General features: G+C 40.6%; 1 protein-coding gene across 1 annotated transcript; it reads right to left on the reverse strand.

The window, feature by feature from the left end:
* Nucleotides 1-9,611: 9,611 nt before the first annotated feature.
* On the reverse strand, nt 9,612-14,666 carry LOC139734024 (plexin-B-like). Its single transcript, XM_071644831.1, has 4 exons — nt 14,542-14,666; nt 13,729-13,867; nt 10,645-10,734; nt 9,612-9,695 (listed from the first exon to the last, which is right to left on the reverse strand). Exons 1-4 carry the CDS (start codon nt 14,664-14,666, stop codon nt 9,612-9,614), a joined length of 438 nt encoding a protein of 145 aa, XP_071500932.1.
* Nucleotides 14,667-14,943: the final 277 nt, after the last annotated feature.

Genomic DNA, 14,943 nt, shown 5'->3' on the forward strand with positions numbered 1-14,943 from the left:
GTTCAGCAAAGACAGCAAGGAGTGTATGAGACTGGTAAACGAATAGTCCGAATTAATCGAAGATGTCGCGCAAGCGAGCTCTTTTCGCTGGAGAATTTCGAGACCGAATGATACGCTTCCTTCCTCGCCTCCTTCTTTTAACTCTTCCTACAACTACTAATCGCGCTCCTCCAGTCTGATTCCCAATTTTTTTCTTTACTGCTCGAACAGTCTTTGAGGCCAGGTGTTTTCCCGCCCGAGCCACATTTTTTCTAGTTGCGCTTTTAAAAGATTGTCCGTTGATGGTGTCCTGAACAATGTTCATGCCTGTATGCATAGCTTCTTTTCCCAAAGCAACAGCCCCTCTTTTTAAGAGAGGAGTTGCGACTTTGAAGAGCCCCTTCACCAGACTACCCAGCCCGTGTCCTCTCTGCATGGATGCCCCGCGGAAGACGGGTAATCCCGAGCCATATTGGTCGTGAAAAATCCTTGCCGGTGCGCGAAATACCACCATAGTTAGACGTATCGCTGTGTAAATTTAGCGTCCAGCTAGTTCGTAGAGCGCTCTCTAAAGTGTAACTTCACGATCACTTTCCCGCGTTCAAATGGTACCACTTCACCCGATTCGGTTGTTAATATAATCTCTATCGTTTCAAAATTGTAAAGCTTAAGAGGGACGTAATGCGGAGTGATATAGGTATTGACGATATTATCGCGATCCTTGTCCGGAATGACTGCTATCGTCCTCAGTAAAGGTACAGCAGCGTCACCTACGTGTTGAAACTGAACGATATCAGAATAGACATAAAATGTATGAAATTTCATGTGTACATCCATTGGCATGGGACTCAGTGTTGATTCCGTGAGATGGCATTCCCCTTCAAACCCGAGCATCATAGCCAAACCACAGGGAATGAGGAGCGCCGTATTTCCTTCTAATCGGATGAAACATTTTCGTTGGGTCCTCTTGTAATAAAATGTGATGCTTTTACGTAATTTTCTCCGGAACTGTTCGTTGATCGAGTCAATGAGTTCCTCTCCAGAATTATAATATCCCGCAGGAATCTCAATTTTTTTCATCAATGGAACAGCGTCGTCCTCTACTTCATTATCGTAAATAGTGAGGGTGTTGTTATCATGTCGTACATTATACCACGTGCACTGAAATTGAACTTCTGCCAACCCCACCTCGTAATCTTCGTTGAGTGAGAGAGGTGCGTGAAGCCGCGTCGTAAACTGACACGTTTTGTTATTTGGATAGTACGACATGGAACTATTACTGGGCAGCGTCACGTAAAATTGAGAAGCCATGTTCGATCAGCCTCTTCTCCTTTGTTCAAAGCGAAGAATGATAACGAGAGTAACGTGAATCGTGTTTTTAACGCGGAGTTAAGTGTCGAACCCAACTATCAAATTCTTTGCCATACCCTGACCAACGAACTAGGTATTCTTTCTGCCCATTGCGCATGCGCGTGCGTAAAACCTTGTCCACGTTGTAAGTAGTCTCCTTGTCTTTCGAAACTCTTATCAATTCCCTTTCATAGAACGTACCCTTCACTCGTTCCCCGTTGTAATCCTTTATTCTGTAGACAGGTACCCTCCTATTGACGCGGGAGCTGATTGTAAAGACCTCCCTCGAAAAATTTGCTTCGTAACCCTTTTCGAACTTTAGTTTGCTTTTACTAATACGAACTTGATCTCCGATTTCATACTTGAATCGTGGAGCTGTACGCTTCTTCCCTCGCATTGCCCTACCGTAGAGACTTTTTATGGCACGCTTTTGATTCTCAATATTCACGTCTTTTGGTTTCATGCCAATACTAGAATGAATGGTGTTGTTATAGCCTTTGACCAAATCTTTTATTACACCGAGATACCTGTAAGTGTTTTTGAATGTGAAGAAGCGCCACATTTTTGTTCGCAGCGTTCTATTGAATCGTTCAGCAACGCTGGCTTTGGTTTCATTTTCTGTTGTGTAGAAGTGAATGCCTTCTTTCTCGAGATATTTCTGAAAATGTCTGTTTGTGAATTCCGAACCTTTGTCTGTATGTAGCATTACAGGCACTCGGCCCTCTTTCAAGATGCTTTCGAATGCCCCGACAATGTCTTTTGATTTTTTGTTTTTTAAAGGAACCACCCAAGCATATTTCGACAGTACATCTATACACGTCAGTAAGTAGCGATAACCATTATTAAACCTTTTCAAATTTTGAACATCTACAAGATCAGCCTCCCAGATTTCGTCGATTCCTCTCACTTTCACAACATTTCTCTTAAATGTCTTTCTCGCCGGTGCGTGCATTGTATACGCATCTTGTTTCGTTAACCAGTCTCTGACACCCTGCAAGCTCGCTTTTTCAGTTTCCACCTCTCTCACCGCATTCCACAACTTACTGACACCACCGAAACTAGCTGGATGTTGAGGATCGTAATAGATTTCCTCTAACGCTCTCTCAAATGAATTAGACATTATTCGTCTCAGCAACCACACACTGCAGAAGCAAACATCAGAAATGGCATTCCTTTCACGTTGCAATGACATAAAAGGCATCAATGATAGACAAGGTAACGAGTAAAAAAAATCATTTGAAAATGAAACGCATCATTTATTGTACACGCATACACACAGTGCAGCGAATTTCGTTGCTTGAATCAATTCACATTCTATTAACATCTACATTCCATACATTATACAACATATACAGACAAAAATGTAAAACGTATCGCGACATTAGTCCAACAGTCATTTTCGGAGCGTGTTCCGACCAGCGCACTTTGTAGCGTTTGAGTCCTTCCACGAATTGCGCGCGAAATTCCTCTTTCCGCTCGTCCGGTATGCAGGCATATTGGTAGATGTTGACAAAATAGCATAGAGCCATCAGCGAACGTTTGTACTTGTTGGGATGATTGGGGTTCTCTATACAATTTTTGAGCAGGGCCTCTATACAATCGTCGAACCTCTCATTGCCTCGAAGCTTGATTCGTCGCACACGGGAAAATTGTTCCTCGCTTGCAATTGTCCGACATGCGCGTAAGATTGTCTCGGTGTCTACGGCGTGAAAGTCGGAAGGAAATGTGTCCTTTATCACCGTTAATAGCAGTCGTTCGTCTAAAGCACGTTCCACTGAGGGTCCGTCAAGACAATGTCGGGCAGGCCGGTCTCGAGCCCCAAGGCCCTGTAGACCACTCTCACAGCGGCCTCTATCCCCTCCACGTGTCTCCCTATGTTGACTCTTCTTTGTTCCAGCTGCTGTTGAGTCTCTCCCCTCAGAATAAATTTGATGTACTCCAGGAAAAAACCGCACTCGACGAGATCTGGTCTCATCCAGAGCACCCTGCCAACGTAAGGGTACACTCTCTCCACAGTCATTGGGTCCAAATGATGAACCGCCTGGAACACTTTGCGCTGTGGATCTTCGGGAGTACCGTCTATTGGAGAATCTGGCACGTTTTGCACCCGTTTCAAGACTTCGATGAGAGTTAGATACTCCGTCAACATCAGCAAGTCCACCTTCTCCACCGTCCTCTGCATTTCGGGACACCAGGTGTTGGCGATATTCGGCTGAGACATTCTGTAACATGTGATGCTCTCGGAAGGTTTCAAATTGAAATGTGTCCCTCTCGCATGTTCTTCGAGTTTTTATTCTTTTGCTTTGCAAAGGACGCCACCATCTCTTTGAATATGTATGAGGCATCTATTGTTTTATGCAGGACGAGTCCGAACCCGTCACTGGCTCCAGGTCCAGTTTATGTATTTCTTTATTTAAAAATTCTTTTGTCTTCGCTCGCGTACAAGCGTGGGTCAGAGGACAAGTCCGAACTTATCGTGAACTTGAGGTCCAGTCTTATGTATTTCTTTGTTTTTCTAGTCTTTTGTCTTTGAGTGTGCGAGCGTCGGTCTGAGGACAAGTCCGAACTTATCGTGAACTTGAGGTCCAGTCTTATGTATTTCTTTGTTTTTCCAGTCTTTTGTCTTTAAGTCCCCGAGCGTTGGTCAGTGGACACGCCCTGACTTTTGTCTTCGATTGCGCAAGCATTGCGCAAGCGTCGGTCAGAGGACACGCCCCCATTTTTATGTATTTCTTCGTTTTTTAAAGTTCTTTTGTTTTCGATCGGGCGAGCGTCGGTCAGAGGACAGGTCCGAACTTGTCGGAGTGACGTCATCAAACAAACAAATGTCATGAATACGATTGCAATCGTCATTATGACCATTTCGACCATTGCCTTCGAAAATATCTCTCGATGTGAGAACAAAAGAATATGATGAAACAATGACGCGGATTCTTAAAACAATAGCATATTTTTCATAATTCATTCTTCATATTTCATATCGATCCATAAATATTCATATTTCATAATCATCATTCATCGTTCATATCTATAATTCATATCTCATGAATATTCATCTTTCATTTTTCATATTTCATACATTCTTTTGTTCTTTCCTATTTCTATTGTTATGCAAATATCCATAATTCATATCTATTATCATAATTCATCGATTTATCATAATTCATATCGTAATCCATCTTTTTATCATAAATCATATCATAATCCATATTTTTATCATAAATCATATCATAATCCATCTTTTTATCATAAATCATATCATAATCCATATTTCATAATTCATAATTCTTTTGTCTTTTCATATTTCTTTTGTTCTAGAACAATAGAAATATGAATCATATTTTTATGACGCTATACGTACACCTATACTACTGTCGTTATGTGTACATTGCATGTGTATATCCTGCTTCCTCTTCACCAATGCGTCATTTTCAGAACGAGTTCAGATTACATGTTGTGATTTTCTCACGCCCATTATCAGCTCACCCATTGTTTCGCCCATGGGCTGTTCCACTAAAATGAAGCCAAAATGAAGCGTTCCACCCGATACAATGTCACGCACCCTTTTGTTCCTCCACGCCAAAAAAAAAAAAAAAAATGTTGAATACGAACAGTTACAGGGATAAAGAGATATTGTCATCGATATGGAAGATTAAATCCAAACAATTTTCCCGATTAGTGCAAATGTATGTTCTTTTCGCGAATGTCCCTTCTTTTAGAAAGAAATATGAATAAAGTGTCGTGATATATATTTCCAGCGAAAAAGAATTGAGATTTCAAGTTGTTTGTAAGTGGTCAAAAGTATTCCTGAAATATAACACGTTTGGCAACGCTTCGTGAATATAGGTTTTCCCATTCATTTTCAAACTTTTTTTCATTCAATTTCACAAATTTTTACTTCAATTTCTCCGCGGGATGTTGGGAATAGGCCAATCTTACTTTCAAATTCGTCCTTCGTCGTTCATTTTCAAAGTAAGTCCATTCAATTTAGTCATTTGGCATAGATTTTCGTCATTTACAGTTCAAATTCGTCAGTCTCACTCGCAGCACTCAAAACAGCAGGATCGATTTCGTCTTTTGTCAATCATTTTCGTTAGATTTTCATTTATATTCGTCTCATATCTCTATCCAATGTGATTTCCCAGTCATTCATGTATTTTTCTTCTGTAACCGTTCACACTTTACATTCAGGAGTTAACAAACACACAAGTGTCCCCCCCCCCACACACACACACACAACCACACATACAGACACACACACAAGCAATCCGAGTACACACCGATACAAAGAGACGTACCGTCTCGCATACGACAACATCCGACTAATTTGAATGAAAAATCCATGAAATTGTGTGAACAAAAACGAATTTGATCCTCACATTCTGCGATCCTGGCGTCAGCGGGAGGGTTGAATTTGAATGACAATTGACGATTTTGAATGCTGCGTCTTCGAAAAAATTTGACGAAAAATGAATTACAATGACAATTGACGAAATTGAAGTTAGGATTTGCGTTCCACGTGCTTCTTGGGACGAAACTGAATAATAAATCTTGGAAACTGAATGACAAAAGTGCGAAAATGGATGGGAAAACCTAGAATAAAATCTAACAAGCTTTTGTGCGTAAACCAATCAATGTTTGTATGATTTGCTATACTCTTTACTCTCTCTTTCTCTCTCTCTCTCTCTCTCTCTCTCTCAAACAAAAACCGAAATATAATGTTGGAGGCAGATGTATTGCAAATTGTGCCATAACATCATACATTCTCAATATCATTATCATGCGACACAAGAAATTATTACCTAGTTATAGACCCATCTTTTATTCGGATTGGTGCATGTTATTGTAATCGATATCTTTGGTCAGTAATAACGAGTGAAACCATTTTTCCATAGCTCATTTTCACTTATGTGCGATATTAATAGTTTGACTTTTTTAAGCTACGAGTGAGACATAGCTTTAATCAGTTAATTGTTGAACATTCATGTGAGTACATTCTATTTAATCTTTCAAAACGACGTTGTTTAACAGACACCGACACCGACTTCTACATGTATTCAGCTGTGGTCAGATACATTTTTCACACATTTTTTTCGCGGTTATCATTGAACAAGGTCCATCAAAAACAGGCATTCTTTCCACAAGACAAGCACGACTGTATGATGTTTTAAGGAACACAGTTTACAAAGCAATGGTGGAAATGGGAAAGAGGAACACGTAACAAGGGAGTTTTTTTTTTTCCTTTGGGCAGACTTCAAGACGCATCAAGTGAGAGGCAAGACACTGTATTTCAAAGGATATGTTCAAAAGCATTTATTCCATTGTTCTGTATATGTATCTCACTGTTTAAAGACATAATAATGTACTGGGAGAATTTGAAGATATGTGAAATAGAAGTTGTGGTAGTAACATACCTTATTGTTAGTTTGATATCCACAAGTATCAAACTGCTCATTTAAAAGACCATCACATCGTAAACCTCGAAACTGGCTAGGCTCTGAAATCGAATAGACCTAATGGCCCCTACGTCTGAAACATGCTTTCTGAACACCTGTAGTAATCATAGCACATTACAAGTAGTACCTCTGTTGTAGTTTTGAGTGCATCTTATAATAATGGATATCCAAATATTTCACCAATATCCTGCGATAGATTTTCAAAGTTTGATCAATACTTAACTGTATAGTATATAAGAAAAATGTTTTCCGATCCAAACAGGAGCTGAGTACACACTAAACATAAACACATACATCTTCTATACTGTTTGTACAATTTGTGTCTGTATATTACGGTACCTTCAACAACCATGACAACAGAATCAAACAAAGTAAGCAATTAAGCGGGCCACTTAGATCGGTAATCTGGAGCAGAAAAAAAAGATAACAAAAGAATATCGGTATAAGCAAATGAAGATATTCCATTTGCGTATACTTTCCTCTTCCTTACTCTTCTACAACATATTTCATCGTATCAATAAAGTTGAATACCCACGCGTATCAAACTGCTCGTTGAAGAGACCATCACTTTGTAAACCTTAACACTGTTTCATCCTAAAATCAAACAGACATCAAGGCCCTAACGTCATAATCATCTTATATAATCACCTAAACCAATAGTTATCTCATTTCTCTTATGGAGCACATCAATAAAATGGTATCCAAATAATTACCCAGCAAACACCAGTTTCCTGCGATAGATATCCAAAGTGTATTAACTCAGCCCTAATAAAAAGGTAAAAGACATTTGATAATAATTTCGGACATGCATACCTTTCCTCGTCACACTGAGTATATCATAGTGTAAGAAAATATAAAGAGTTATAAATATAATAATTACATTGAATGCTCGGTGTTTTACTGTGACATCACAAAACCGTTGTAGTTTACATATCCAGCCACTGAGGAACTGAAATTCACAAATTCGTAAGTTCTGGAGAGTTTGTTTGATTTTCCTAAAACTTCATTGAAGTGTTCTACCGATTTCTACATTTACTTATACATAATCCTACATTTCGGGTGAGATCCCCCTTAATAACCTATTGATGCAAGCAAATTTCATATGCGACTTGCATTCTGTTCTTGTTATAACCTTGTTAATCACTCCGCAAGTAGAGTATATGATCAGGGTAAAGGCATTCCAAACTTCCTCTCTTTCCCTCCAGTTCTAAAATTCACTGCGTGTTATCATTCTTCTGGACCCCTCGGTAGAACAGCTCCACGATGAGCTGATGAGGGCCGAGCTGAGTATGGCCATCTAGCCGCAGTTTAACGTACTTTTGTGATAATTTCTTTGTATTATTCAATAAGAAGTGATCAATCAATTCTGGTCGAATGGTAGAGCGGATATGCACAGCGTGAAATATTTACAATTTAACTTATCATAAAGGAGAAGCTGCATGGGAATGAAGAGGCCAGCATCACGTATGAGTTCAGACTGAGTGGCCATGGTGGCATGGATATTCCCTGGAGCGATGAAACTGCTTCTCCATTCTGATTCTGTTCCTCTTGGTAATTGGTCTTCCTTACACAATCTTCAATAGGGAGCTTTAGATGTTGACGCGCGGACGTTTGAGAAGACGAGTGCGCTGGACGTTCTCCTCTCCCCTGCGTCGCGTTGAAAAGTAGCTTTAGATCATGGAGGCAGAAAAAATCTCCTTTTCTACCTCCATGTTTAGATTCCGCTGGGACGCAACGTATTAAAAAATAAAATCGCGCCCCCATATGATCAGTGCATGAAGTAGCTGTCTACGTTGCAAACTGTGCGGACGTGAAAATAGCCCAGTACGCGTAGTAAACAACTCAGGCGACGCAAGCTAAAAATAGATTGACTTTACGCGCGCTACTGCGCAAGCTCAGATCATTTTTTTTCCTTTGAACGTCCGCGCGTCTAAAATCTAAAGCTCCCTAATTATTAGTACGACGCGGACCTTGCTATATGAAACTCTGACACTGCACTGGTACGAATCCATACATTGATGTACACAAATGGGATATAGAGAGAACAAAATGTGACCGTGCACCTCAAAACGAACATAAAGTCGCACACACTGATTTTGCTTGAAGACTGAAAATAAGTGAAATGGGTCAACCTAGCCAAACTTGACTTTTTCATATTTTCTGAAAGAGCAGGTCTTCTTTTACATTATGCTAAAATTTGGTATCATAAAACGGGCAGGAAAGTGTGTTTTTTTAGCAGGTTATCTCGAACATTTTTGGAGAATAGTGTGATTAGGTGTGTCTTTAGAATCCCTTTTTCATTTCTGAGAAATCTTGTCCACACTCTTCACTTTCAACTCTAATAACTTTTAGAGGGATAGTGCTACTGCTTTGAAAGTTGACATTAATTGTGGACAGAATGTGTTTCAGAGGCATGCTTAAATTTCAGCTTAATTTGATAATCTCTTCATTGTTGTTACTCAGGTGGTTTACTTCCTGTTTTTTGTCCCATTCATCGCACAGCCAGCACGGTTTGGTAAAGATTAAGCGCTTGAATAGACACTGTACTTCAGAGCCTCTTTTCTCAGTTCACACTTTTCCTGAGTTTGTGCTTTCTTTCCAATATTTAGATAGGTTAGGAGAGTCCATTTGATTTGAGTTATACATCATTTTAAAGCTTAAAGTCTGCTCTTTCAGAATATGGTCTGAACTAAAAATTCCTGTCTGGCGACTTTTTGTTTGTTTCGAGGTGCAGGGTCACAAATTATGTCTTGTCTTATAGTGAACTTGTATTGAAGTGATGCTTTGACGCTAATGAAGCCGACGGCCAGAAGTCTTGTGTGCTCACTAAAGCATGTCTTGCAGGTCGTGTTTGGTCAGGTTAAAGAGCTGCAGGAGTGCGGCATGATGGCTGAAGTGCCCTCTGAACTCCTGTTTCAACAGTGAAATTTGTTCAGTTAATGACAAAGTTCAGCATCATAATCAATTTGTTACTATTAATACGGTACATTCAACGTTCAGTAAGTAAATAGATTCGTAAAGTATAATCATTGCATTATCACATATTTAGATTCTGTTTAATCATACATTTCTTTTACGTCCATATTATTTGATTTCATCATTAATTTGTGTTTCCTTTCTTTTTCAGTATCTTTTCATATGGCTCGATCCGGTAGAGTTGGCGGGGTTAAGTTTAAACTTGTAAAAGGTTTGATATGATTTTGCTTACGAAAAGCATCGTATGCATGTCTGAAGTATCACATACACTGTATTTTTTTTTATATAAGTCATTGAAAATGAGTGTAAGATGATCGTCTCACAAGTATCTCCTTTCTTGAACAAACTGACTCTACATTAAATTTTTCATGAATATATCTTCTAGGTGTTCATTTATACTTCGTTATGGCAGCACTTCCATCGCAAAGGAAATGCTGCACTTATTACCAATTAATTATCACAATTACGTCCTACTTACAACAATCAACATCACCTTTCCATAAATGTATCTTAAGAATATAATGATAATGATTTTTTTTTTCTTGCGTCATTTCAAAAGCGCAGCTTGTACACATCAAACTATATTCCAGCGCGATAACTCTCCCGGACACCTGTCAAAATGGGGAGGGCGGTCGTTTTGATACCAGAATATCATCGCCCTTCATGATAAACTCCAGAGCAGATTAGCCACATGGCATCTACTCTTTATCAGCTGGAAGCGTTTGGGGTCGGAGAAGGAACTGAAGAAATCAACATCCATGGATTATCGCAGGATATGTTATGAGTACGCGGTGAAAAGAAAGACAAATTTCCTATCGAGGTTTCAATGTTTGAGTACCTTTGTGACAGAGGCGCAGGCACTGAACAACTTTGTTTGGCGTACTTGGGGCAGACCTGCCACGCCGTTGCAGAAGGAGGACACCATACGCGACTGGAGCGCGTAATCTCCGAAGTAAGGCTGTACCTTTGAAGTCTAAATTTGAAATGGTACAATGTATCAAGTATGATTATAATTAGTACATGAAATTATTCTCAATGAAAATAATAACGGAGCTCGGATCGAGCTAGCTACACATAGACCTCCCCTGTATACAGCTCATTTTCCCCAAACGTATTGTGTCATATCCATATGATTATTATCCCAATTTTCACGAACAGTATTGATATTACCATTTTGAGTCTCGAGATTCAAGTATTGCTAAAACAAAGATCGAATTTTGAGTCGTTAACAAGTATCTATGAGAGGTTAACCTGAGTTTTCTGACGACACATCCTGGACATTGGTTGAGGAGTTGTGTAGTAAAATCTTGAACGTCCCCTAGTGCGTGATGATAATCACTGTTTCTGAAAATTCTTGGATCAAGACGGTGACGCAGATCATGAACTAAAACATTTTCATTTATTTCTTATACCCCTTTCCCGCTGCCCGTCTCGGTGAACCACCGAGAGGTTCGCCGGTGAATTCACCGGGGAACCTCTCGGTGAAAGTTTCAGTGCCGTCGTTTCACAGTGCTCTCGGTGAAACTTTCCTTTAGACGGGTTTTCTGCTCGCAACGTGGGTGATCTTATGTACAGTATGTACTTGAGTTTGTTGTGCATCTGCGATTTGTTTTTTTCGATCCCATGTTCAGCAAGTTTTCGGAGGAGGGACGAGTACGCGGCAACGTCAGCCGACGTCCCGCTCAGTTCTTCGTTCACTGCTGCCTCGCTACGTAATTGAAGTAACAGTCTCTCTTCGTCTTTGGTCCACGCTCCAGCCATTTGCAAAATTCCCTCAAATTTTAACAGCTAGCACAAAACGTCAACGGATTTCTCCTGCACACTGTAAACCCAGCACTTGACGAGAAAAGCACAAAATACGAAGAAATCAAGCAAGAGGCGGACTGTATCAGACTTTTACTAGACACTAGAGGAAGACGAAGAAGGAGGAAGCATCAAATCGATCAAATACACTGTAAACCTATATCAGCTTTGTATACACGGCGTGCTAATTAAACAATACAATGCACAGCACGATGCAAAACAATGCCGTCGCACTGTGAACGCCACATTGCACACGAAACGACATACTAGCCGGGTTCACACGTACAAATTAGCGGGATGACGATCGCGATCGGTATCCCGCTAATTTGGCGAGCGTCCACACGTACCAAATTATCCCGCTAATTGCCGATAGAGATAACAGCAAAGCCTGCAAAGTGGGTCACACAGCGCCTTCTCTATCACTGCCTGCGCGCACTTACCTTTGTCCATTGTCTTTTACGCGTCAGTGGTGTGGTTCGCGCGCTGTTGTTGTTGTGCTCCACAGAGGTGAAGGACCTCTTCGCAGAGGCCTCGCTGTTGTGATGTGCGCATAGCATGATGGGATATAAAAACTCGAGATTCTAATCCCGACCGTTCACACGTACCAGCGCGCGGCCAATTATCCCGCTAATTGAGGAACCAGCGCAAGATTTCTTGGGATTAGCATCGCGATGCTTATCCCGCTAATTTTCGGGTTTTTTCTGTCCACACGTGCAAAAAAACTCGGGATGACGATCGCGATGCAAATCTCGAGATTTGTATCCCGCTAATTGGTGTACGTGTGAACCCGGGGTGGTATTCTGAAAATCTTCCTAAGTTTCTTCCTAAGTTTCTTCCTAAGTCAGAAACTTAGGAAGTGCCTAGGAAAGACAAAATTGGTATTCTGAAATTTCTTCCTAGGCACTTCTTAATGCAAATTAGGCCATCCTTATTCCCGCCCACGTCCTTTCCTAAGCCAATACGAAATGCCGTATCATAAGGAACTAACCGATGTCTGCCAATGACAATCGCATATTACTATGACGTAGGGTCAAATACACGATGGCGCGGCATGTCCCCTTTCTCACGCTCATTTCGCGCATCAAAGTACATGTGCGCGCAATGACTGACAAGCGCGCCTATCACGATGCTTGCAGTTTGCTATTCTTAACAACGTATTTAGGACAGGGGTGGAGCTTTCCTAAATATTTTCCTAAAATTCTTTCCTAAGTGCATTCTAGAATACCAACTTCTTCCTAAGTCAGAAATTTGCATATTCCCGCCCCCTTCCTAAGTTTCTTCCTAAGTCTACTTAGGAAGAAACTTAGGAAGATTTTCAGAATACCACTTAGGAAAAAATCCTGACTTAGGAAGAAATTTCTTCCTAGGAAAGATTTCAGAATACCACCCCCGGCTACTATGTAGTGTCGTGTGTATGTTTACAAACACGAATTACTAGTACCCTTCCTAGTGTGTGGCTTTGGGAGGTCGAGTGCGCGCTAGCTAGCTGAAAACGTGTGCATGACCAGAAACAAAACATGACCTTTGACATAATCTGCATATTTTCCCCGGTGGTTCACCGAGACAACCTTTCACGCTGGGCGCTCTCGGTGAACCACCGGGTGATTTCCCGTTGAACTATCGGTGTTTACCCAGGACGCTTCTCGGGTAAAAATTGCCCAAAATTTCATCGGTGTTTCACCTAGGCTTCCCCTAGGTTTCAATCGAGTGACCTTTCACACTGCGGGGTTCCCCGGGTGCCCCCAGGTGCCCCCGGGGAAGATTTTCTTCAGCGGGAAAGGGGTATTAGTCGGTTTCAGACCATCGCCGAAACTTTCTTTAAAGTCCATACGGAATTTATGTGTAACGTGGCAAAAAGCACAGAAACTATTGTCATCACCGTTCATTATTAGCTAAATGACGTTTATATTCTATATTCATTCGCCAATGCAAAGAATTATACGGGGTTACTTCTCTTCGAATTTTGTACGCTATTACTAGATAAATATTTTTCACGTCAGCATTTATGGTTCCAACACAATTTCATTTTAATTCATTTTAAGTTCATGACACAATAAGAATGACAGGAGGATTATTTTCAGCCTTCGGCATGCTCGATAAACCATTTCATTTTCGGGATTAGCAACCGTTGCTGTTACAAACATAGAGACCAAGGCGGACGAACCTCTGGAGGTGGCTCGTCTTTCAACGCGTGGTTGATGGCGTCAACGAGCACGTCCAGGCATTGATCCGCTGGGTCTGACCTCGGCATGTTGAACAGAGAAGGAATGCTGGTGAGAAGCCCCACCCAGAATTGCGTCAAGCTGGAAGGAATCAGAAAGAGCATTTTCATGTAAAATGCCTGAAATTTAAGTGTACGTAACACTAATTTTTCAGAACGCCGATACAGTGCGTCGGCACGGAAGTTATCGAAGGCGATCCCCCCAAATACCCACTGAAGTTCTTGAATGGTGAATGTCTTAATAACATCGGTATCAGCCGAAATGTCGGTAAGACAAAACCGATTAAAAGTCATCAAATTGAATTTCTGAATTAAGGTGACATTCTAATAGCGAAGATACAAAGCTGGAGGTTGATAAGAAGTCATAAATATTCAATGTTCCTCCAGGAATTGCAACAGGTCTACCGGAGAGAGGTTTTGAAGTTGAGCGCTCATTCATGTGAAGTGATTCACCCTTAATTACGCGTGAAAGAAAGGAAAGGATTGGAATCTTAATGGCCCCACTGTGAAAAAAAAAACATCAAAACCTGCACAATAATGAAGAACGCATAGGTAATTGATCGTAAAGGTATTCAAGGTTATGGTCACTGTTGCTACTGTTTCCATATGGTCTTTTAACACACTATCACGGTTAAAATAAAGTTGATCGGCCCAGATGCATTTTCAGGGCCTTGAGAACACGAGTTTTGGAAACATAGGGTTACAGTTAGATAATCCACACATTTATCAAATTACGCTATATCAATGTTTCATTACCAATTCCTTTTCCATCTTTCCGCCACGTTGGTATTACTGCCAACTGCATATTCTCTAGCCACCTCGTCAAAGGTGTCGAAGAGATATCTGACCGGGAGCGGATATTTTTGTGGGAACTTGAACATCGATTCCAAAACGTTCGTCACGTATGGACTGACTGCAGCCTGTGAAAGACGAGAATTTCTCATTCATCTTCTTCATCCATTTTCATACAACAGCAGAAATGGTAATGGCAAGAATGACGATGGAGAAAAGATAACAATTCTATAAATTCTTACTGCTACCAGAAATTATGATCATATTAGAGTATTCAATAGGTTAAAATGTACATTACGTGAACAATGTATGGGTAAAATACGAATATGAACACGTAAATAATACATGTGTATAAAAGGCCTACCT

Source organism: Diadema antillarum, unplaced genomic scaffold (assembly GCF_040938485.1).
Source record: "Diadema antillarum isolate AM-2024a unplaced genomic scaffold, OU_Dant_1.0 seq00000507_RagTag, whole genome shotgun sequence".
Lineage (NCBI taxonomy): Eukaryota > Metazoa > Echinodermata > Echinoidea > Diadematoida > Diadematidae > Diadema > Diadema antillarum.